Below are 25,925 nucleotides of genomic sequence, written 5' to 3' on the forward strand. Positions count from 1 at the left end.
CCATTACAATAACAGAGGGATAGGTGAACAGAAAGATTAACAAAAGAAACACTTTAGATTTAATGATTTTTATATGACAGCATTAGTAAGATCTGAACAAAGTGACAACGGCCAAATTTGCCTTTCATTAACAAAACATGTCTAAAAATGTTTATCATAAACAAAGGTATTCTGATACAGGAAGCAGCTGTCAAAGAGGCCACCCAGAATGCTGTGTCTCACCTGCCCTGACAGCAGTGGTGTAAAAGGAGAGAGGGAGCCAGTAAAAATTTGACAGGCAAATAGCTTACTTGTCTAAAGTGAAGCACTCATTGACAGAATACAGGAAAATAGTCTGCTAGGCAGATTATCAGACACTAAAGGAAATGTGTTTCAGAAATGGCAGCTATCATGTGGCTTTTTGTGATGCATATAAATGGATGCTGCTATAAAGAATAGGGAGATAACATGAAACACCAATATGGAAACATCTGTGAAATAATTAAAAAGAAATATATTAGTGAAGAGTGAACAGTTTCAATTGGCTAATTAAGACTGAATTAAAACTCCCCTGAAGCAGTCTTTCTACAATCTAAGTCTGATCTTCTTTGACTTGGAAAAATCTTTAAACACAGATCAACTGTGTTTTCCAATATAGAAGTCTTACCCTGCAAGGTTGAAGATATTGTTGATTAAATTGGCTCTGTCTTTAGGACTCAAAGCAGTATGGTTTTTTTTCAAAAGATCAATCAGTGTTTTCCAGTCTTCACCATAATGTACTATGTAATAGCCATTCATGTCCACATTGAATTTTATCCATTCCACCTCTTCTGGAAGTTCAATGATAGCTAATAGATAGACAATCAGCAGCAGAAACAAACACTTAGCAACTGTTTGTTCAAATCCAAATCTATGAAGTAGACTGGTTCCAGAGAATAAATAAACCCTTTTCCACCCACTAGTTCCCCCTGCTACGAAGAAGGAATAGTCAGTACAAAGGTTCCATGAGAAGGCTCCAAAATTCCAGGCTGTATTTCTTCCTCCTTCCTGCATCTAACTGAATTAATAGTATTACAATCTGCACCAAGATTTATCTATGCAGTTAATTTTTCTCCTTTTGTCCAGTCCTCCTTTCAAACCCCATCTTTTCTGTGCGCACTTTCAGATATATAGAGAGGGCATTAATTAGACGCAAGGCCAACTCTAGTTTCAAAGTCAACTAGACAAAAGAAGACAGGCTTTGGGAAAAAGTTCATTTCAGCTGAACTAATGCCAAAAAGGTCAATTTGCATAGCACTTACAATATATTGGAAATTTAGTAAATATTCTATCTAAAACACTTCTGTAAAACCTCCTACTCTTATATCCCCCGCACCCAACTTTCTGCAGTGAGTGAGGTATTAATATGATGAGCATGAGACCACCAAATAACCATTTAAGGTGAAATAAAAATTATGAAATCTGGCTACTTCAGTATTAGTTCTGGTAAGATCAAAACCACATCCAATTAAACAGCTTTGTGTGAAACAGTTTGTGTGAAAAGTTCTACATTACCCCACAAAAACTTAACCTGATCCAGATGCAGTATTTTCTTGTACTATTACAGCAAGTAAGTAATATTTTGGTGGAAAGTGACTTCCTCACATTTCAGCACACTGGCAGAGCAGCTCTTGCATTACCTGCTCTCTGAAGGACATGCAGTTTCAGAGATTTTATATATGTATTTGGAGGAAAAAAGTACAGGTTTTTACAAAATCCAAACTTGTGCTTCTGCTCCACTTGCTGCCATTTACTTGTACATATAATGCTACAGGGAACCAACTCTCTAATGATGACACCACCAGTACTGGCTGACTCCAGATCTCTGCAATTATTTTGTACTACATACGGCTTCATCTTCACATCTTACTGAAGTGTGTGTTCAGAAACATCAGTAATCTCTAATACTTACGTAACTTGCTACCAAAGCTTGGAGACATACCTGACTTCTGGTCCAATAAGTATGCATTAGTACAATGGGTAAAGTTGCAGCTGCTAGTTATGTAGGTGAGAGGAATATGCCACAGATAACTGCAAAGAAAAGCAAATGTTTACATACATATTACACATATTTTTGTCTTGAAGGGTGTTTTTGTTTGGTTGATTTTTTTTTAATTAAGCATTTTAATATATTAAAATTATTATTTCATGGCAGGGGGGTTGGAACTAGATGATCTTAAGGTCCTTTCCAACCCTAACTATTCTATGATTCTACCACAGCATGTTGTGTAAAATAATAGCCTAAATCTCACTTACGTAATCAGAATATGATAAAATAATAACTGTACAGTAACTGTTTATTCCTACAATGTTGAGGAGTGTGAAAGTTCCATAGACTCACAGAATGACTGGAGTTGGAAGGGACCTTTAAAAGGTCACCTAGTCCACCCCTACTGCAATACACAACTAGATCAGGTTGCTCAGACCCCTGTCCAACCTGACTGCGAATGTTTTCAGGGATGCAGCATCTGCAACCCCTCAGAGGCAACATGTGCCAGTGTTTCATTACCCTCTTTGTAAAAGATTTCTCCCCTGTATCTGGTCTGAACCTACCCTCCTTTAGCTTCAAAGCCATTACCCTTATGCTATTGTCATATGGACAAAAAATCTCTGGCTGTATTACAAGTATTATTTTCACTTTGGTCAAATGTTCTGCCTTCCTGAGATTTTACATTAATTATTTTTTAAAACAGTCTATGCTGAGTCACACAGAAGACTCAAATTCCAAACCATGGCAACAGAAACCAAAAGTGACTGTGTACTACAAAGACTATCTCAGGTGAATGGTAAGCTGGAAAAGTCAGTGCTATGGTTGCTCACAATGATTATAAGGACTCTATTTAGAGAAAACACAACTTTGAGGGAGATAAAATAAGTTGCACATATGCAATATGCACATATTCCAATTTTGACAAGTACCCTTCTGTGTAATGGCTGACACAGAGCACTCTTCTTCAAAAGCTTTTTATGCATTCCCCAAACTGACATGACTAGACACAAAAGAACAATTAAGCCTAATGATCCTTTCCTTCTTCTTTTACCTTTCAATCACACATTATTTTCCTCCCTGTCCTGGTTTGAGCAGTAGCTGGTGCAGTGCTGTGTTTTGACTTTCGGGCTGAGAACGGTTGCTGATAGCAAGTATGTTTTGAGTTACTGCTCAAATGTTTGGTTTGTCCAAGGCCTTTTCTGAGCTCATGCTCTGCCAGGGAGGAAGGGAGGCCGGGAGGAAGGAGAGACAGGACACCTGACCCAGGCTAGCCAAAGAGGTATTCCATACCATAGCACGTCATACCCAGGATGTAACCAAGAGAAACCCAGAAGGGCTGGAGCTCTGGGGGGATGGAGGAGGTATTGCTCGGTGCTTGGTCGGGCAGGGTGGGGTGAGTTATGGGTCGGTGGCTGGTGAGGTGTTGTATTCTCTTTGCTTGTTATTGGCTTTATCATTATTATTTGTTGTAGTAGTAGCAGTGGTGATTTGTGTTATGCCTTAGTTATTAAACTGTTCTTATCTCAACCCGTGGTGGCTACATTCTTTGGATTCTCCGTCCTAACTCTCCAGGAGTTGGGGGAGCAAGGGGGCGAGTGAGTGAACGAGCTTTGCGGACTTGGTTTTAAACCACAACACTCCCTCCATGCAATAAAAATAAAACGAAGTCCTGTAACATCCAGTATTTCAAAAGACAAATCCTTTCATGGCCTGACTCTTTAAGACAATGGAAAGGACTCAGTTCCTGTTAAGACTTCAAACAACTGAATAAAAATACCAGAATCTCAAAAGGATTCAAATGTTCGTATTTTGGTTAGTTCAGTAAGGTTCATAATATAAGACATATTTGCATTAATCCAGTCTTGTAATTAGCAACTGCCACAGTTTTGCTGTCTCAGCATTTGCATATGTACTTCCTTTAGGCTTTGATACCATGGATATTGTCCCTCACATATTTAGCCATGTGCTGTCATGCATTACTGCCATCTTAACAATTTAAGTGAAGAAAGCATTAACTCTAGCTTCTCAACTTTCCACTTAACATAGCCCAAGGTATACACTGAATTTTGGCAGGAAGGAGTAAAGGCTCTTAAGTAAGACATGCATCTGTAACTTCTGCAACCTGCCTTTCTTCAGCTTCCTATTATCCATACAAAAAACTTTCTTTAAAGTTTTACCTGTAAAATCTGCCTTATGGTATTAAAATACTAGATGTGTGAATGTATGCCAAATTTTCTATTACTACCTGCCTTCAAAACAAAATACTAGAACCCATGAATATAAGTGAGAAATATGTACAAGATACATGAAAGATGTAGGTAGATTTTAATAAATAAAAAGTATTAAGAAGGCAATAACCTTGCATCTGATGTCCAGTTTTCTGGTTCCACGAGGTACAAATATTTCTCTTGTTTTACAGAAATAATCTTTCCCTTTCGGACAACAGTGACTAAAGGAAATCCTTTCTGCACAATCCAAGTTTTCATCAACTTTTTCACATCTAGTGTTCCATTGGTAATCTGTACAAAACAAGCACAAAATAACACAAAAATAGCAAATGGAGAACATTCCTAAACCTTCCTCCTTAACTTGCCAAGTACGTAGTAGCATGACTCTGTATCTGCAAGCAAACACTTTGACACTGAGCTTGCAACTTTTTGTAAGCAATGATTTAAGGGAGCAGCTGGGTTTTATATTCTTAAGTTGAGGGAATCCTAGCTAAGCAGTGGAAAGACAAATTGGAAACATTAGGTATGCTGAACCAGTGTGTCATGAGAGTGAAGAAGAGAATGTTACAGAAAAGGAAGTTATGGTAATCTCCCAAATTCCCGCCTACCCTTTTCTGTTTCCATATTTGTATTCTGATATTATATGGGTGTTTTGGATTCAAGTTCTTAATTTAATTCTGAAATGAATTAAAGCAAAGTAGTTTGTACAACAAAAACAACATATCCTTTATCTCTGTTTTTTTTCTTTCCTCCCACTGACCAGCCTTTGCATAGCTTAACCTTCAACCTCCCCTAATCTGTCAGGAACTGTTTTTACTAAAACATCCCCACTGAAGCCCTCACATTTAATTACTGTAAGGCATGTGTATGGTCTCTTCAGCCACTTTGTATGGATACTACCATCTCGCTGAGGTATGTTTTCTATGTAAGCAAGACTGAAGTTGTATGGCCAGAAGGCTCCATTTTGCAGAGAAAAGAAAAGTATTTAAAAAAACATCACTATACAAACTAGAAGACTTCTCTGTCATAACAGAGTCATAGTCTGATACCACTGATAATCCCTCTCCAGCTGACAAACTAGTGACTGTGTATGAACACACAGCCACTTGTGACATATGACAATAAGTAATAGAGGTTCCCATTCTGCAGAATTTCAAATATCACAAGGTAGATGTGAAGAACCAAAACTAATTATTAAGTTAGTATTCTGCTTAGGACTCAGCTTCTGCAGGGAAACCTCACATGTATTTCTGAGACTCCAATACACACTATGCAGTACACACACTCACAAGGAAATCTGTTTCCTTCTCTTACACAACTACCTTGACATTCCATTGCTGATACTCATCAGCTCTTGCTTGCTGGGATCAGTCTCTCCCTTACACTCTCACTGAGACACGTTTTCCCTTTCACCCCCCACCCCAGTGCTCTCTCCACTGCACTTCTCCCACTCTACCCCTCTTCCTCCCCTTCTCCTTTTTTCCGTCACTCCCTCCTCCTCCACATGCACCCTCTTGCCCCTACTCTCCCTGGCTCCCAGAGGCTTGCAAACTCTCACTCTCGCTCTCTCCTGCCTGTGCCACTGCTTTCTTGTGCCCTTAGTCTCTGCCCTCATACCCACTTTAATGCCTGCCTTACCATTTGAGAGCTGCTGAACTAAATTGCCCCCCCAGTCTGTTTTCCTACAATCCCAGCTCTGCTTCTTGAAACAGAACCCATCACTGAAATGAAGTTAGACTAGTAGAGTGTATCGCAAGACCTCTACAGAGGTTGGATTATTGGGAAGGAAAGTTTTATCCTGCTTTTGAGATATTTTTATTCTGGTCTTAATAGACTGACAATGCAACTTGAGAAAGGATATGTACATAGTGACATATACACACATCTGGATATGCATGGTAGTGCATTCCCACTTCCAGTGGTTTTTGGGATGACACTCAAGGGGGTTCTAGAAGCTACAGGAATATCTATATCTGTATGAGAGAGCTTTGGACTATGATGAGCAAGAACTTCAGAGTACTTACCTACAATCTATTACCTTATTTCTTTCACAAACAAATAAATCAAATTTACAACAAACAAGAACAGCATATCAAAGATGGATACCTCATTCATGCTGTCCCACAAGTCATCACTCTGGGCACATCCATATTTGTGATTATGCAAGTATACCTCAATTCCAGCTTGGAAAACATCCTTAGTGAGATAGTGCTTCAGCATTGAAAGAAGTGAAGCGCCCTTCAGGGAGGGGAAAAAAAATGGAAGAAAGAAAAGGAAAAGAATTGGTAGATTAAAGGTATAGAATTTGTTAAGGCATATGCTTTTTTACAGTACAAGACTAACTCAGTAGCTGGCAGATTTTATCCCAAATGATATCATTTGAATAATTACATTAACACTCAGATGCCTTGTAAAAATATTTTTTTAGTATTTCATAAAGTCCAAATACACTTACAAAAAATGCTGATACAGCTTGAAAATTTTTCTAGTTAATATCATCTCAAAAATATTGCCGTCTTACTGGTCTCTGGTGGCTGCCACATTTCATTAGAAATACTCTTTTGTATGGTACAGAACTGCACTTGTGAGATAGTATTTAAAAGTTGTATGATTTGCAGTTATATCAAAAAGCTAAAAATACAGGGAAAGGAGAAAATCTACTTAATAGATCTACAGATGGCTGTAGAACAAGTGCATTTTGATAGTGACCAAAGATGGACAGGTGGACCCATCACTCCTGAGTAGACCAGGTTTCTCAGCTGAGTCTCAGACTACTCAAGGATGCCAGTCACATCATGTTGACCAATTAAAACTTGCAAAAAGAAACTGGAGAAGACAAACCACAACAGCTGTGGGAACAGCACTGCACTGAGGTAGATGTAATATTTGATTATTTTCTAGCAAGTACTAGCTCCCCCCATTGTTACTTATTCAATGAAATTGCAAGCATAGACAGATAGCTGGGGGGAAAAAATCGCTAATCCAAACAATATAAAAGGCTTTCCTCTAACGCTATCAAAATTAAGTGACAATATGGAAAACCTGAGACAATGTGAGTAAAAACTGGGCAAATACAGATATTTGCTCTCTCATGTAATTTCAGGCACTCTCACAACCCTCACTAGACATTAGAAACAATCAAGTTGCAGACAACCAGGATATGCAATGAAATAATTTTGCACTCCAGATGCAAGCCTACAGCTCAGAAAGTCTCCAAAATACTGATTTTTAAGAGCAGGGAGAGTATGAAAAGGAGCAATTGCCTTAGTAAGAGCCTTGTTTTTACTTTTTTCATAAGCACTTCTTACAGTTTGACATCAAAGTAGAAAATATAACTAACTGGATATTTTGTTTCACATGCTGGGTAGCCCTCTCACATCATCATGGGTATTTTGCTTTCTGCTGAAGCATGCATCAAGCAAAAGGATATTAAGTAAGAACAAAAGCACACACACACAATTTTTTCCTAATTAAAAAGCTATGTAGATGCTCAGAAACACTACTGAGAGATCCTGCATTGTTACCTGCAAGCAATTGTCAGTATATGCTTACTTATTCATGTTTTCAAAACTGAATATATAATTTCCCAAATATTTCAAAATACTTTTAAAGTTACCTTGATATAAGAAAGTGCATCAAACATTTCTTCAATTTGCTCTGAAGACTGAACAGCAGAGGAGACTGGATGTGAAGAATTCAATGAATCCTTCATCATAGCCTTGAAAATCAAATTAAGGAAATCTTCATCCTAAAAAGGAAAAATGATAAGTGTCTGAGAAGCCTGAACATAGAGCAGAACAGTAAAAGTTGTCTCTGCATTGCTCTCCCATTGGCTTAACATGCCATTGCTCATATTCCTGCCAATGGAGGTAGCAAAAAATTTGTCAGGGTAGCATTTATAAAATCTATTTATAGAATCATTATAAATCATTTAAAATCTATTTAAAACAAAAAAAATATAAATCTATTTATTAAATAATTTATAAAATCATTTCAGCAGTGGAATCTCACTCTTGAGTTTACATCATTATCCAAACCCTCAAACTCCTGTTTCAGGTAAATGCATCATTGGCATTAGTGAAAATAAATTTACCTACTAAGTAAGTATGTGTCCAATTTCAGATTTGGCTCACTGATGTTTTCAATTCATTTACAGGAAACAGGAAATCCAAATCATAACTTCTTTGGTATGCTTTAATATTGAAGCATGAAGTCTGGTGAAATTACTCACTATGGTGTTATTTGTGAGAATGTAAACATCTCTTCTAGTGATCCTAGCAACAAAGTCTCTTCCTTCTTTTCTTCTAGAATTAAGATATTTGAATTGAATACATTGCTAACAGAACACAACAACTCCAAACACTCAAAAGAAGCTGATTGCACTGGTATTTGTCCATTTAATTTCACTGAGACTTGAGCAAACAATTCTGTATACAGTTACCTCTACACAGTAGTGAGTTCTGTACGATACAATAAAGATACACCTTAAAATATTAAAGCAATTCTTCTTGAATGCAGAATTTATGAGTGATTTGGGTTTTTTGTTATTTTTTACCAAAACACATTTTTGGCATTGCCAACTGGCGAAATAAGATGTTGCTGAAAGCTTTACGTTAGGCATCTTTCAAAACAAAGTATGCAAGTGTTAGATGTGTTCTTTTTAAAACATTAGTCCAGTTTTCTCTCCTTTCGTCACCACACACGTACCCAAGAAGCACCCCACAAGCATGCTTTCAGTGGGCATCAAACTCAACAACCAAGCTAGGCCAAACTGAAAAATTTTTTAAACACCCAGTTCCAAAAAAGAATTCTACTAAACCAAATTAGCAGCCCAACTTTCTTAATGCAGCAATGAAGATGTATTAAGAACTAAAAGTCACAGTCAGAATGCTGAGAAGAAAACAATCCAGCAAGCAGGACATGGTACATGTCAGGTTTTTAATCCCATGATTAAAACTGCAAATCACAAACACTCCTCGAAGCTGGTTCCAGAGCCTTCCTCTCGTAGGACATACCCTTACCTAGGATGCAAAATTAGTCACCCTACTGCTCTCTCCCTTTAATTCCACTAATCCTGGTTTCTCTGTCTTCATTCAGTGACAGAGATGCTTTACAGGTGGTATCCGTTCCTTAGACAACAAAAGATCAAACTTGAATCCTTCAAGTTTTCCAGGGTTTGAAAAGCTTGGTCACTTAGTACCCGAGTACTTTCCTTCAGCCACATGTGCAAACACAGGTGCCAGTAGGAGCAGTGTTTTGTATTATTTGTGTAAGTCAATGCTTTTCAGAATTCATTAGGTGGGACCATATGATACTTTCATATGAGATCCCCTGATTTGTGAATCCCAAACTGATTCAGACAGAAGCAGGTATCGCAATGGAAAGACAGAAATTATCATAGTAATACTTAGCAACCTGAATCTCTGTTGCTTCTTACATGTACTAGGAAAAGAAGGGTACTACTTTCTTAGTAGTTTACTAGAAAAAATACTTGGTCAATTATATCCCTAGACTTTCTGTGTAAAGAAAAGTTGTAATTTGATATATAGACACCCACATGTTTTAATACCTGCTGTCCTGCACAGAACACTTTAACCTACAAAAAAACATAAAAGCTACATATAGACTACTACCAAAACAAAACAAAAAATACAAACACAAAACCAGCATATCCAAACCCCACCTCCCAAACCACTTCCAATATAATGAAATTGCCAAAGAAGAGGAAATAAAGTATAACCTCAATGCTGCCCAAAGGGAATTTCAGTGTAGGTTCTTAAGTATCAGTCCTTTACAGACAGCATTAAAACATAGATCATACAGAAGGGATGGTAAATGTAGTTACAGAAAGTACTTACTGAATGTAATTCTGGAAAAATCTCTTCCATGGCAAAGTACTCCATGAAAGTGGCAAATCCCTCATTCAGCCAGAGATCATTCCACCATTCCATAGTTACCAGATTGCCAAACCACTACAAAAGAACAAAAATATTATTCTTTTTTCATAAATAAAATCAGATTAGTACAGTAACGCCTCGTCCACCCTTAGCTTTGTCTTGCAGCAAAATCAAGTTCAGACAAAAACACAATAATAACTTTGCATGAACAACTCCCTAAGTACTTCAGGCAGAGTTGCACCCCACCTGCTGTACTGGAAAAAAATACACCCATAGGTATTTCCAACAGACACAATGTACAATCCCGTCATAGTGAGGACAGGGGCGAGTTTAAGGACAAAATTACATTAAAAAAAAAAAAAAAGAACCCATCACATTTAAACAATGACCTCCCCAGTAGAGTACCTGATGGGCAAGCTCATGTGCTATCACTGCGGTTATTGACTTTTTATCCCTTGCTGAAGAAGTATGACTGTCAAACAAGAGTGCTGATTCTCGGAAGGTGATCAAGCCCCAGTTTTCCATTGCACCAGACTGAAAATCAGGAATTGCTACCAAATCTGGAAAAGATTTGAGAAAAGCATTTGAAAATTGCTAGTTAGAGTAATTTTCTACCTGTTCTATTCAATAATCCCTGAAAACCTCATTATTAAAATCCTGTGGTGTAGACATGTGCTCACATCTCAAGCAGCATAGAAGCCCCACAGACTTACAGCTATCTTTCTCTAGTACTACTCTTAAACAAACAACTTGAAGCACTACACTGCTTTTAGACCTTGCATTAACAACTAATGAGGAAATGAGGCTGCCCTACCGAAAGCAGTGGTTTAGAGGACTACGTTTGATTATCTTTACAAACTAGTACGTGCAGAGAAGTGAGGGTGCAGATTTTGCACTGGTGAACATGATTCACAGATTGAGAATTCTGTATCTCCCTATCAAGGCATATCACATTAAATTTACATGGACTGCTTTGATGTCATGTATAATTATAAGCAATCCAGTGTCAAAAGCTTATAAAAAAAATCCTGCTTGGGAATGACTTAATGGTCATACTTACACACTTTTTTTTTTAAAATTTAGGGGAAACCTTATTTTGCAATTTTCAGAAGACAAGGACTTACCTAATTTTTCAAGAGGGTAGTTTATTAAAAAGTAGTTTTGATAAAATGCCAGAAGTTTCACTGATGTGTTTAGGGCATATTCAACTTGGTTTAGATGCTGTGGTATAGCATAGACAGATACCTAGTCCAAACAGAAAAAAAGATTTTGAAACATTTACTTCTAAAACTTTTGTAGCTATAAGGGAAGCTTGCGGAAGTTCATGAAACAGGTAGGACAGTGTCATGGTTTAAGCCCAGCTGGTAATTCAGAACCACACACCCGCTCACTCACTCACCCATCTTCTTCCTCCCCTCCACTCCCAGAGGGATAGGGAGAATAGAAAGAATGTAACTCCCACAGGTTGAGATAAGAACAGTCCAGTAACTAAGGAGTAACACAAATCACTGCTGCTGCCACCAATAATAATAATGATAAGGAAAATAACAGGGGAAGAGAATACAAATGTTCATCACCCGCCAACTGATACCCAGCCCAACCCAAGTAGTGATCTAGCCCTTCTAGGTTACTGCCCCCAGTTTCCATACTGGGCATGGTGTGCTGCGATATGGAATACCCGTTTGGTTAGTCTGGGTCAGGTGTCCTGTCTCTGCTTCCTCCCGGCCTCCCCTCCTCCCTGGCAGAGCATGAAACTCACAAAGTCCTTGGTCAGAGTAAACATTACTGAGCAACAACTGAAAACATCAGTGTTATCAGCACTGTTCCCAGGCTGAAAGTCAAACCCACAGCACTGCACCAGCTACTAAGAAGGAAAAAAATGACTGCTACTGCTGAACCCAGGACACAGTTTTGGGAGTACACAAATCAGTTACAAATACTAGTTACGAAGCTGCCAGTGAAGAGTTAATTTTTTTTGCTAAAGCCAGTCAAAATACAGACAGACTATCCAGGTGACCAGTGTGTATGTGAGAACAATTCATTGCTGATACCCTTAAGGAAAGTATTCCTTAAGGGTCTACATAAACAGAAGCTGATCCAGTTGCTTTTTCACTCCCTCATGAGTTAAGTGACACCCCCTGCATGCCTCAATTTGTCTGTAAATTTAGTCTATCAGTATGGTAACACTAGTATCATCTGCAAGAAATTCTCCAAAGAAATAATAACTGGCAAAAGTTAATCCATTTTCCTACCTAAAGCAGAGCTGCATTAGAGCTGATGTAAGAAGCATTCACATAAATTGAGAGGTTACAGCCTCCCTCTAGTCACACTGAAGTGGCTATATCAATAACGTAACTTCAATTAGGTTACAGGCTGATCCAGGTTTAGGATGCCCATTCATACACAAACAAAAAATATGTTGAGACTAATTATCCTCTTAAAAAAACCTTCCTCTTACCATAATACAAATCAGTAAACAAATGACATTTCAAATAGATAGTGTCATCTTTTAATTTTTGAGTTTGAACCAGTAAGGACAAAATCTAGTACTCCTGGAAATGTATTCTTAGCTGCAAATTTTAAGATAAAAACCAAAGGATCTTCTGAGTTCTCAGACTTCAACTCTAGGCTATTTTATAACATTTAAGACAACAAGCTTACTCTGTGCGAACTGGTTAGCTTAAATCTTTGAATCTTCCAGCCACAAACAGCTGGAAGCATTCTGAGAAAATCTCCTTACAATTTTCCTTGACCTACTAGATGCTGTTGGCAACAGAACAACCCACTAGCTAGACTCTGACCTTACTTGATATAACTATTTTTATGCTTTCTTCCTTTAAGCTGTTGAGTACTCTTAGATACTGCTAAAACCCTTGTGTTTGGTGCCTTCTAAAGGTCTGCTGGTCTTCCCTAGCTTGGCCAAATCTTGCTTGGTGGTCAAAATGGAAGGAGAAGCACAGTTAAGAACCTTTTTCATTAGTTAGTACACATCACACAGTCCTTTTCTCCTGTCCTACATGCCTCTGCCACAAATACCTCAGAAGTTCTGATAATCCATGCAAATTACTCAGTTTTATGAACAAAGCAAAGCACACCTCCATAGGTAGCTGTTTCCAGTTCTACAGACATGAAACATTTAGTATACTCATCAGTTTTATGCCTGCTACAGAACTGGCTAGATGGTTTTACCAGACTACAGTTCAAATACACACGTGAATGGTAGCCACAAGGTGGGGATTAGAGGGGAAATAAAAAAACATAGTGGTCTAACTTTACTGACCTGTAAAGTTTCGTCTAACCTGACCAAACAGTCTGCCCTATTCAGCTATAATTATATAGCTATAATACTTGTCTAAGTCAGATTCAAAGCTTATTGACCAGTATGTTTACTTGTGTATACTGAATTAAACAGAGGGCTGCTTCTCCTTCTCAGTGTTACTAGCAGTATTTATTCCCTCTGACCCTCTCTAGGCAGGTACTAGCACTTCTGACTTTTCATGAGGACGGGCCAGTTCCTGCTGGGGAGTCATTGCTCACATGAAACTCCTGGACCTCCTAAAATGAGATAAAGGAGCACCTCCTAATATTAAAATGCTTTTTCTTTAGTTACTGTAATTACACACATCATATGAACTGCTCACTGACCATGCAGGCTATATCCCCATGAAGGATAAAGATCAACTGTTTGATTTTTTCAACCTTCCAAAACCAAAAATCTCACCTTGAAATAATTGTATTCAGGTGACTAAATGCAGATATAAACTTAGTCTGTTTGCTTTACTGCAGGTCATGGGCTTGTCTGGGGCTTTTTTAGTAGATTATCTTTGCAGGCATAGAATATATTTGGAGCTTGAAAATAGTATGTATGCTTCCTTGTTAACTGTAATGCTTCTGTACATCACCTGAACAATGCCTGGTTTTCATTACATTACTCCCTCACAGATGAAGCATTAAAACTAAAAGTTTAAAACTTTCAGCTCTGACAGCTTTTAAGAATTTTAGATTTTGTAAATTTCCACTGTTAACAAGACCTAATGCTAAGTCCCTTGCTGTAACAGTCTTCTCAATCTGGTATAAGCACTTAAGTCAGCCCAACCTATAGCATATGGTTTTTTCCCCCTATACTATTATGAATATAATAAAAACAAGAAAATAAATCCAAAACAGACAAAGCTTGCTTGTGGGTTGCAGATTTTTTATGTTTTGTTTTGATTGGCTGGTTGACTTGAGAGGGGTGAGGGAGAACTGAAAATGCAACAAACATACCAGACTCCCATTAGTTTCCCTACTGATGTTTTTCAAGTCTGCAACAACAAAGGCTAATAGGTAGGTGCTCATCTTCAAACTCACAAAAAATTCATCTTGAACAATTCCATTTGTCACAGGAGTAGTGGCTTTCTGCAGGTGAAAGGAACACTTATTAATACAGGCAAAAAAAAAGCCAATAAGACATGCAAGGAAACAATGTTAAATAAAAGATATATATAATTTAGTTCACACTTCAACCCCCTGTATAATCCAAAATCTATGTAAAGATTAGCATTAATTCAAAAGGGCTTTAGGATAGATCGGAGACACAGTTCAGCATGGCCTACTAAAAATAGTGGTATTGCATGAGTTAAACATTTGTCTTTTCCCAGAAGCCTTTTCAAAACTAGGTAACCAGACATACTCACTATTTTTAAATGGCAGAACAAAAAGACACTCACACACACCTTTATAAAAGAAAAGAGACTGCATTTTAAAAAGTGAAGAAAACCTAAGTTTTCTGTTAATTTAAAGTAAAAACTTGCCCAGCTTAAGAACACACTGTCAAATATAACTATCTGCTCAGTCTTCTGAAGTAAGATACCATCATGTATCTCAAATTACATTTAGTGCAGAAGTTTTTCTTTAGTATTAGCCCTGGAAAGGGCACACTATATGCCTTACTTTTCTGTATAGTCCTTCACAAGCATAAATTACATAAAGAATAAAGCGAAATGTTTAAAACCAATGTAGTGCAGAATAGTAAAGGTCTGGAGAGAAAGATGGCAGTTCATATGGCTTCCTAAACTTCATAAATAAACTTGATTCAGAAACCACAAATATTTAAAAAACAAAAATAAACTTAGTTTTAGACATGGTTATTTTAAACCAAACAATGATTAAACATTTAACTGCCACAGAAAATTTAGCTACCAATCTTAAAGAGAAATACTTTTTCAAGCCTGAAGACACAACAGTACAATTATCTAGCTTGACCACTGCATATAACAGAATGCCATCAATGTATTCCTTCAGCAACTCAACATTTCTGTATTTACTACAGCTTAATCTTTATAAAGAGGTGATATCCTATTTAAGAAAATATACTGTGGCTGCAGATAAACTGGTTCAAAAATCAGTTTTCCTCATTAAAAAAATACAACAAACAAACAAACAAAAACCACTAACAAAATCACAACAGAAAACACCACAAGCCCAAGCATACACAGTTTATTTCTAGCTTTAATGCATGTCAGGCACTACATATTGATATCCTGGTAATGTGCATGCTAGTTGAGAAGGCCTGCCTCGAAGATCTCTTGCTCATGTATGTATTTATAGAAAATGAAGTTCACATTTAACCATCTCATGGCTAAATTATGAAGTCTCTCCATTCAGCACAACTTATTACCAAGAACTGTAATAACAGAAGTATCTGTACCACTTTTTATTTTTCCTAACAGGAGTTTAAGTGTTTATTTTCAGAAAAAAAAAAAAAAACTATCCCATAATGATCTCATCAACACAATATACTTCTATAAAACACAATTTATTTCTTTATTCACGCAAGGGTCAACTCCTTAGCTTGTACATAATTGCATAGGGAGCCCATAGTATGTAAGAGGATACCTTCCAGGCTAAATCTAAAATGTAAGAATTCAGCATGTGCTAAAGCTCTTGTGAGATCAAAAAACCCCAAAGAAATAAATCATAAAACCATGCCACTTAAAAGAAGATTTACATATAAAAATGGGTACCATTTAAACAAACTGCCACAGACAGAAGAAAAAGTGTTGTGTTGATGTAGCTATTTCACAGAAACTCTTGTCTAATTTCTTAATTTATACAGTTAAAAAAAAAAGTTTTTATTGTAATTCACATGTGCAAGTTATCCGGACAACTTACAAAAACAAAGGAACTACTTTTGAACCCATTAAGAGACTGTATGCTTGGACCTTGTACAACAAAAGCAGAATTATACAATATCAAATTATCAGAGTATAAATTTGGAGGACAAAAATATTGTTTGCAGTATAAGCACAAGTAAGTAATTATCTTGGAGATGTTGCCCATCAGCAAATTCATCAGTTCATTTTCTCTACATGTTTCTATATCTTCTTGATAGATTCTAACTAAACCTGACTTGTTTTTTTGACACAAGAATTCACATTTGATCCCCAGCACTAAATATACAACTTCATTGCTTTAATGTCTTTGTTCCACATCCAGAAGCTTTCTCAAATCTTTATCAGACATGCAGGTGTTACAACAGCCTTTCAGATTTAATTCGCATTTCTTGAGGTGCAAGAGCTATTTCCAGTCTAATTAGAGGAAGATTCTCTGGCAACAAATAAAAAACTCACTAAACAAAAAATGCAGAGTTACCCTTTCAGGCACGTTGGCCGGACTCAAGTTTCAATTCTGGCAACACAGAGTGTCAGCTTCTCTGCAGACTCTCTCAGGAAGCCTGAAAAGTCTGCTCATATCTCTGAGTGAACACTCAGTGTTCACTACATCGTGACTCACTAGCATAGTTTGCAGCAAGACACAATCTGAAATGTCACAGTCTTGCCCAACACTACAAACACAGGCACAGCATTTTCCCAAGTGACTTCTTCCTCCACATGCAAAGTTTAATTAACACCTCTCACAAAAGACATGAAATCTGAATGAAATCATAGGAGAAAGTAAGGAAAGTGATGGAGGGTCTAGGTTAAATGATTCAACAAAGCACTTACTGAGGAAGGCACCTTGGAGGTGCTGCAAAATCACATATGGTAGGAAAAAGAAAAAAAAGGAAGTAGACACACGTGCTTGCTACCATGAGATATCTTACTGTTATCACTTATTCTGCTGGAGAAGTCTATTATCACAATGGACATAAGCAGACATACTAAGCGACAGTAGGTAGGTAACTGTTAACCAAAGCACTAGCAACTATCAGCCACAGGAAACACTCTCCAATGAGTTTCTGTTCGGTGGTAAATGATAATAATGTTTTGGTGAAAGATAACTTATGTTCGGTGGTAAATGATAATAATGTTTTGGTGAAAGATAACCTATTTCAGACACAGACTAGGTAAGAAATTAGTCTTGCTGGTCTGTCTAAAAGAATTAGGCTTCCAAAAATGTTTGTCAAAAGGTTGAACATCATAAAGCATCACCATAAAATTCAGATATGCTCTTACAAGATTTTGCATGAAAAGATCTAGCTGAAGAAATTTCAGATCCCTCATCCATATTCTGGGGTTGGCTCTATATTCACACCTTACTTCGCCTCATTTTAGGTTCAAATGCACATTCTTCAAGGTCAGGCACACCTTTCACAGAGACTGTTGCTAGTTACACAAAGTATCGGTAAAGATATTCCAGTATTCTGCACATGTGCAGCATCAGCAAACATAGAAAACACAAAAGTGAATCTTAAGGTCTGTTGAGACTGTTGTAGCCAACAACAAAATTCCTGCAAAATAATGATTCATTTAAATGTAACAGGAATCCCTGCCATAGCCATTCAACATCCTACAATAATATCCCTACAACAACATCCTACATTGTGCAGTACATTGATCAGTTTTCTCTACAAAGTTCAAATCTTTGAGGAAGAGATAGCTGTTTTATTAAAAAGTCACAGACTTTATAGCATATCTGCTCAAGTCAGTATTCCGAGCATTAATGCAATAAAACACAATACAAAGCACTTAAACAGATTTCCTCGTCAGCTGCTCTACTAAAATTTCTCTACAAAAGCAGGTACCTTTGGCATATTTGACAGAGTGGAAAGTTTCTCATCTCTCTTGATCTTGATTAAAAAAGTAGCTTTAAATGCTGGTTCATCAAAGCACGGAAAAGCAGACCTTGCTGCCACAGGTTCAAACTGAGTTGCTGCAAACCACCTAATGGGAAGAGTAGAGAAAAGCGAATTAAGAATTATTAAAAGAATAATGTCAGTTTATTTATGATAGAACAGTCATTTCCCCTCAGAACTCGTTAAGTTTGTTACGGGAGTAGCTTTCTGTCAGGTGGCCCTGGACTGACTGATACTGCTTTTTCTATCTTTCATTTATTGCACCGCTTTGTTTCTAGCACATGTGCATGGACAAATGTGTGCCAAAAGCATGAACACTCTTCAAGTACATGACCAGTGTTAAGACCCATTCAAAGTGGTTGGTGGTGGGTGGCAATTTCATTAACCTTATTGGTAAAAAACACTGATTTACCCTTTTTAAAAGTGGGTGTCGTGTTTCTCTTTCCTCCAGTCACTGAGGACTTCATGACTGACATGACAATTGAGAGCTGCTTGGCAACTATATCTACCAGTTCCCTTAGGACTGTAGGATGCACCTCTTTGGGTCCCATGGTTTTGTGCATATTCAGGTTCCTCAAATAGTCTCACACCTGATCTTCCGTTACAATGGTGAGACTTTGTTCCCTCAGCCCCTTGAGACTCAGGGACTAGGGAGATTTGGGAAGAACTTCCAGGGAGAAATTAAAAATTAAACAAACAAAAAGCCACATTATAACTACCTACAACCACTATAGTGCACTGCAGTTAACTGACAGAGAGGTTGCCCTGACTTAATGAAGTCATCTAATAAAGACATTTTTTCAGGTTGCTTAATCAGGAGATAAAAGATGGATTTTGCTCAACAGGAATCAGTTGTACAAAACACCCAATAGAAAAAGCAATCCCTGTTATTTCTATTATTATTAAAACACAATCTAGAGTGATAGAGAAGACGCATTTGTGGACATACCTTTGCTTGGAATTCTCATCCTTGTAAGAAATTTTATAAAAGCCATAGTAAGTATCTGATAAATTAGATGAATATGCTATGTTGACAGTATAATTCTGTCCTACAAGGAGAGCCTCAGGAGCCATGACTGCAATCTGGTCATGCAGTGGATATTCCAGGAATTCAGCTGGCTTTTCTTGATGCCCTCCTGCTGAAGTAATAGTTGCCTTGGTGATATTAAGCCCTGAACTGTGAAGTACAATCTTCCAAGTTACATGGATGATATTAACCACTATCTTTACAGAGCCTGAAAATTTCAGAGTAGTTAGGTTTGGTTGCAAGACAAGATCATAATGCAGTGGTACAACATCAGAAGGAAGTCTAACTTTTGCCCATGGAAATATTTTCCCATTGGTTGCCAAGGGGTATATTAGTTCAATTGTATGATTTTTTTTATGGCAACCTTCTTTGGTAAAGGTACATTTTGGAAGAAGATATATCACCATTATTAATGCGGCTGCAATCACAAGAGTAACTGTGCAAACCACCATGGTCCTTGCAGAGGGCAGTGAACATGATCCATTTGAACTTTGTCGATAGACAGACATGTTGTTCCGGAGACTGGAGCTTCTGTTCATGAAGGACATCCCCAGCAATTTTGCTGATGACTCATAATCCTCTTCATCATCATCCATTTCATGCTCTCCAAGGCCACGAACCAAGAGCCGTGAGCTCCTCGGCTCATATTCCACTTCATCAGGCTCCAGGGGATGTAAACAAGGCTCTTTTGCCAAGTCAACAACGTCAGGCTCTTCTTCAAACATGCTGTTTTCAATCATATTCCTGGGTAACTGTATTTGATCTGAAAAAAAAAAAAGATTGTATGTTACACGATAAACAAAAGTTGTAGTTATAATACCTCAGATATAGTTTACTGAATTACAGAATGGTAAACACTTTTACAGAACATGCAATCAAGAAGTCACCAATTTTCTATCTCAGGTTTGTTTCTAAAAAACGTTTCTGTGCTTTTCTGCCTACCATAATTTCTTATTTAGCATCTTCAAAAAATGCTTCCGTTGCGCATACTCAATCATGTCTTGCACCATAACCAGGGATCAGCTATACCACTACATAGCACTCCCATTTAAAATCACAGAATGGTTTGGGTGGGAAGTGACCTTAATATCATCCAGTTCCAATCCCCCTGTCCATGTCCCCCAGAGAGGGCACCTTCCGCTAGACCAAGTTGCTCAAAGTCCCATCCAGCCTGGCCTTGAATATTGCCACGGATGGGGCAGCCACAGCTCCTCTGGGCAACCTGTGCCAGCGCCTCACCACACTCGCAATAAATAATTTCTTCCTTATATCTAACCTGAAGTTCCCCTGTTTAAGCTTAAACTTACTATCCCTTGTCCTATTGCTACAGTCCCTAACGAACAGTCCCTCCGCAGCATCCTTGTAGCCCCCCTTCAGACACTGGAAGGCTGCTATGAGGTTCTCCAGGCTGAACAGCCCCAACTTTCTCAGCCTATCTTCATATGGGAGGTGCTGCAGCCCCTTATCACCCTTCATTTATTGATGTCAGTGTCTTGGCTACATTATTCCTACCCCAGTAAACTGTATTTGTATTCAAATAAATTAGTCAAGATGGAATATTCTTTCAGTTGCAGGATAAAACACAGGCAGCCAATACAGTTTTAGAGGAGTTTCTGAATATAATAGTTAATGAGTTCTTTAATAAAGGAGAAAATCTATCAATGTGCTGGCAGCTACACAAATATCCATTTGACATTTTTAATCTTCATTTTTGCATATACCCCAAAAAAAGATGAAAAGTATTCCTCAAATTAAAATGGCAGTATAAAAATTATTGTTTCAACAGATACCTTCTCATACAACCCCTGAAAAAATCCATGCAGGTAAAAAGTTAAACCAGTGCCAATCAGATTTTGTCTCCACAAAAATTGTCCTTGACAGATAACATAACTGAACATAAAAGAAGAACTGAAATTCATACAAAATTTTAAACGTATCAGATACTTTCATACTCCACATGCAGTTATACTTTAACCAAACTTCTGGTGATGTCTGTAACTGCTTATGTAAAAGGTTACCTTTCAACTAACCTACTGAAAAGTGGAAAAAATTAAAAACACTTGTAGAAATAAAAACTGGACATGGACATCCAAAAATAGCCAACTTCTGAGCAAGGTATGTTTTTCATACTGTATTTAATACGAAGTACTATAAACATAGAAAGGATGCTAACTAGCTTTTGTCAGGACACCACAGAGTTTTGGGGTCTTGACATTACACTTGAGTTAACCCCCCCTCTCACAGCTTCTAAGGGACTAGACAAAACTCCTGTTTGACTGCCAGGCTTCAGAATGAAACTAACCTCTTTCAGACATGAAGGTCTACTTATAATTGAACAATAATCACATCGCAGCTCTATCCACCACCTTTTAGGTTCCCAGAAGATAATTTTTTCTTTTGATTTAAATATATTGAAAAGCAGGTTGATTTTTATGGATTTCTGATAGAAATACACAATTTGCCAATCTATATAGAATGTATAATATCAGTGTTCCCATAATACATTAGTGATTTTATCTATATTGCTGAAGTCCCATCCAATAACTGAGGATATTGTACAGAAACAAGTAACAATAATTTCAGGAATATAACTATATATTGCTGCCTGATAGGATCTAAGATGTTGAAACAGACTATGTAAGATACTGGGAGGGTAAAGATCTGTGGTTCAGTAGTAAGCTTTTTTTCCCCACCTTTTTTTAAAGTCAGGTTTCTTTATGGCTGAAATTCTCATAGGTGAAAATAAAACATCTTAAAGAAAAGACAGCAAGAATGTTTTCAAACCAGATATACTAAACTCCTCAACTTTACTTTAAAATGTACCAAGACTTCCTGTTTCATGGGCACAAACTCTGAAAATCACTGCATCTGTAGCCATAACTCTGAAAAGGAGCAAGAATCTTTACTCTAGCCTATGTTCTACTACACTTTCCACTTTATATAGTATCTGTGTATTAAATCTCTAATGATACTAGCCTGCCAGTTATTCTAGAGTTAGATTGACATACTGTTCAGATACCTTCAAAACAAATAAGAGCTTCGTAAATCAGCACCTTGCATCTGGGTTACTTGGGGGGGGGGGGGGGGAAGTCATCTTTGAACATTTCCCTGCCTTAAAATAAGGAAAAATTTTAAAAAAATTAAAAAAAAAAATCCTGCTCCACAAAAGTCAGCAGAACAAAGGTACACTGGTCAGTCTGATCAAGCAATACAGAGATGGATGAAAGCAGATTGATGGAATTTGGATCTACCTGCTCACCTTTTGTCTCAATGTAAACATGCTGCTCTGGGTAGGAATAGGATCATAGGGTCACAAGATCCCTGGAGTTGGAAGTGATCTCAGGAAGTCACCTACTCCAATCTCCAGGCAAAAAGCAGCTTCTGAAAGTTTCTGTCCCTATGGCATTTCCCAGAACAATGCTCATGTTCCACCCTTTAGGCTGTGGTTGCAGTTTACTTGCCCAGCACTATGGTCTCTACACTAGAGCATATGCACTTTTATGTCAGATTGGAAACCTCAGAGTAAAGAAAGAGGGTAGAAAGCTAAGTTTCAAATGAACACACAGATAAACTAGAGCAGAAAAATTAACAGAAAGACAAAGTATTGTGCAACGGAAGCTTTCTTATAATTCCTCTGCCCAACAGTTTATCAAGAATTCATTAAACCACTTGTAACAGAGATTCTGATTATTCCCTCTGCTGGCTGCTTTTCAAATCTGCTGTCTAGATTCAACCAAATTTGAAAATAGATCAAATTTCTTCAAGTCCCAAAGCAATCCCACCCAAAACCAACCAGCTGCTGGTGGAAGACACCCAAATCAATATCTGCTATGTAGAAAAGGCAGGTGTTAAGACTCACATCTCAACCACTCCAAAAGGCAGAAGACAACACAGCTCCAGCACCAGCCATGGCATGTACTGCTGCATGGCCAGCAAAAGAGGTAGATGACAGGGGAGGCACTGCAGAGGGAAGGAGGAGAAAGATAAAGAGTATAAATCTGGCAGAAAGTAGGCTTTATCAGCTCTGTTGCTAACAGAACAGTTTGCTTTTTGAAAAGTTTATTCTCTAGTAAGTTTTTTTCTAAAGCCAACTATCAAGTATTTTAAAAAGTTGCATGCAAGCACTCTTTCAGTCAAAAAGAATTATACAAAACAATCTCCAACTGAAACTAGGATAGAAAAGCTACAACAAAAGTTAGTTTCAAGGCAACTCACAGTTTTAATACCTAAGAGACATTCATTTCCATGAAAACAACAGTTAAAACCAATTTCTGCTGAAGCATTTGCAAAGTCTTGGTTCTTCAGTAGTGATGAAAATCTGTAAGATCAGAACTTTCCTGAAGCTCAAGGGCAACACTAGACTACCATTCCGCACTGAAGAGCATATAGACAAGGTACCAAAAGCTTACTGGAATTACGTATGTGCATTCACAGAAGCATAGAAATCAGGCTACTTTTTGGAGAGGAGCCATGGCAAACATGTATGAATTTTTTACACTCAGATTAACTCTGGATTGTTTGTTTCATGCTGGTTCACTGGGATTTATAATATTATAGTACAAATCATCAGTCATATGAATTAACTCTTACAACCTCTTAGTTTTAATTTATGAGCTGCTACAATATAGCTAAAAGCCCACGGGAAAGACAAAAAAAGTATTCTTAAACAAAAAACAAGTCATTAGGAATAAGCAGCAGCCCGAGGAACATGACTGTAACCATCACATTTCAGTATGATCTTTCACACCAAGCATGGCCAAGACACAAACATTCCAATTCAAGACATAAGCATTGCACATAAATTCAGATTCCAAATATGACACAGAAAAACTTGGTATAACTTCAGTACTAGGAAACTTTAATCTGTAAGGAAGCTGCACATTCCAGTGAACTACCACTGCCATGCCAGAGGCTGCAGGCAAACTAGAAGCATTTGTGATCATGCAAGTCTACAACTCAGGAAGTACCAATCTGAGCTGCTAAAATGCACTACAAAAAATACCTGTCATGAGGCATGAAAATTTAAATTTAAGTCTGTACTAAACACAAGGGAAAACAAGGAGTAAAAAAAAAATAAAAAAAAAATTCATGGGGCTAAGTATTGTTGCTCCCCAGTTGGCACTAATTAAATGATGCTAAAAAGCATAAAGCTTAAGCTTGAAGTTACAGCAGCTAGAAGCTTGAGCATGCCCTAGTGTCAGTGTTTGCTGGAGTCAAAAACAGTTCTTACAGAGTGCTTGTTTGTTTTGTTTAATTTGGGGGGTTTTTTGTTTGCTTGTTTCATGAATGTGAGATCAAGTACTGCAGTAATGAGCTTTTGCACACACACAGGAGCAGAATTCTGCCATTTGGTCTGTATCATGGAAATTAAAACAATACATGATTATGTATTTCAAGACCCTCTCTTACCTTAAATTGCCATAAGAAACAGGAGCTGGGAGCGTAATCTCATGTAAGTCACTGTTTATTAGTCTTGGGTGCTTGTAAAAGGCTTTCTGAAAGTGTCTTCCTGATTTTTAAGGAAAGCACAATTGCATTTTCTTCAGCAGGACCTCAGGCTGAAGAACCACATGCATTAATTTTCAACATTTACCAGTTACCTTTATACAGAGATAATCAGACTATCACTGATATGTCTTTAAATCTCTACTTTCATGTCATCAACAAAAAAAGTGTGGTTAATTTATTGAACATTTTACTTATTCAATTGGCAAAAAAATACAGAGTTTTTTTAATATTTATTTGAAGGTCAATAGGGATAACTGAAGAATTTAAAGCTAACCAATACAAGCTTAGTCTAAATTTTGATAACCAACACAGGTGTACTGTCATAGCATGGTTTGGATTGGAAGGGACTTTGAAGCTCATTCAGTTCCAATTCCCTGCCATGGGCAGGGTCACCTTCCACTAGACCAGGCTGCCCAAAACTCCATCTAATCTGGCCTGGAGCACTACCAGGGATGGGGCAGCCACAACTTCTCTGGCAACCTGTGCCAGCGCCTCACCACCCTCATAGTAAAGAATTTCTTCCTCATATCTAACCTTTATCTACCCTCTGACAGCCTAAAGGAATTCCTCCTTGTGCTATCGCTACGTGCCCTTGCAAAAAGTCCCTCTCCAAGTTTCTTGTAGGATCCCTTCAGTACAGGAATGCTGCTATAACGTCTCCCTGGAGTCTTCTCCAGGCTATAAAATGTCCATTCAGATCTTAGCAAATATTTTTAAACTTCAATCTGGTATTTCTTCCACAGTGAAAAGCAGGGGAAGTGGAGGGAAGGGAAAAGGAGGGGAGTTTTAATTATACTTTGCTCTTCGGGCACTACTGAGAGAGAAAACCTTCTAAATGCCCAGAAACATTAAACTAGCTTTTCATTCTCAGCCAGGGGTTGAGCAAAACACAGGATGGGTAAGAGGGCTCTGAACTTTAATGTTAGAACATGGGGTTTGTGTTTCCTGTTTCCAATCTGATCAAGAGCATGTTTTGCAATTAAACATATAGAAGCTGTTTAACCCCACAGGCCTAATGAAAAGGCCCTTAAGTCTTGCAGGAACAAGACAAGACAGGAAATAGTATCTCAAATTTCTTAAACTACTGAACATACATATTCATGACTGCTGACTATCTTCTTCACTGTATCTGCCTACCAATTTCACCGCTGATAAATACCAAGCTCATCACAGCTGAAGCTGCAAAACACTTCTCTGCCAG

The 25,925-nt window shown here is 37.7% G+C and overlaps 1 protein-coding gene across 2 annotated transcripts in view; it reads right to left on the reverse strand.

Moving 5' to 3' along the window:
- Positions 1-25,925, reverse strand: part of LOC101876207 (leucyl and cystinyl aminopeptidase) — a 39,609-nt gene that overhangs the window by 7,385 nt on the left and 6,299 nt on the right. Inside the window, exons 1-12 of one of the 2 annotated variants that reach the window (XM_005143440.3) lie at positions 23,076-23,094; positions 19,139-19,979; positions 18,139-18,277; positions 14,400-14,531; positions 11,258-11,378; positions 10,539-10,693; positions 10,095-10,208; positions 7,853-7,984; positions 6,343-6,474; positions 4,367-4,527; positions 1,961-2,049; positions 647-827 (exon numbers count right to left, since the gene is read on the reverse strand). In XM_005143440.3, coding sequence (XP_005143497.1) covers positions 647-827; positions 1,961-2,049; positions 4,367-4,527; positions 6,343-6,474; positions 7,853-7,984; positions 10,095-10,208; positions 10,539-10,693; positions 11,258-11,378; positions 14,400-14,531; positions 18,139-18,277; positions 19,139-19,956 — 2,174 coding nt within the window. In that variant the 5' untranslated portion in view covers positions 19,957-19,979; positions 23,076-23,094. Of the gene's footprint in view, positions 1-646; positions 828-1,960; positions 2,050-4,366; positions 4,528-6,342; positions 6,475-7,852; positions 7,985-10,094; positions 10,209-10,538; positions 10,694-11,257; positions 11,379-14,399; positions 14,532-18,138; positions 18,278-19,138; positions 19,980-23,075; positions 23,095-25,925 lie in introns of those variants that run through there. The other variant, XM_031044028.2, reaches the window with a different exon arrangement.

Source organism: Melopsittacus undulatus, chromosome Z, assembly GCF_012275295.1.
Source record: "Melopsittacus undulatus isolate bMelUnd1 chromosome Z, bMelUnd1.mat.Z, whole genome shotgun sequence".
Taxonomy (NCBI): Eukaryota; Metazoa; Chordata; class Aves; order Psittaciformes; family Psittaculidae; genus Melopsittacus; species Melopsittacus undulatus.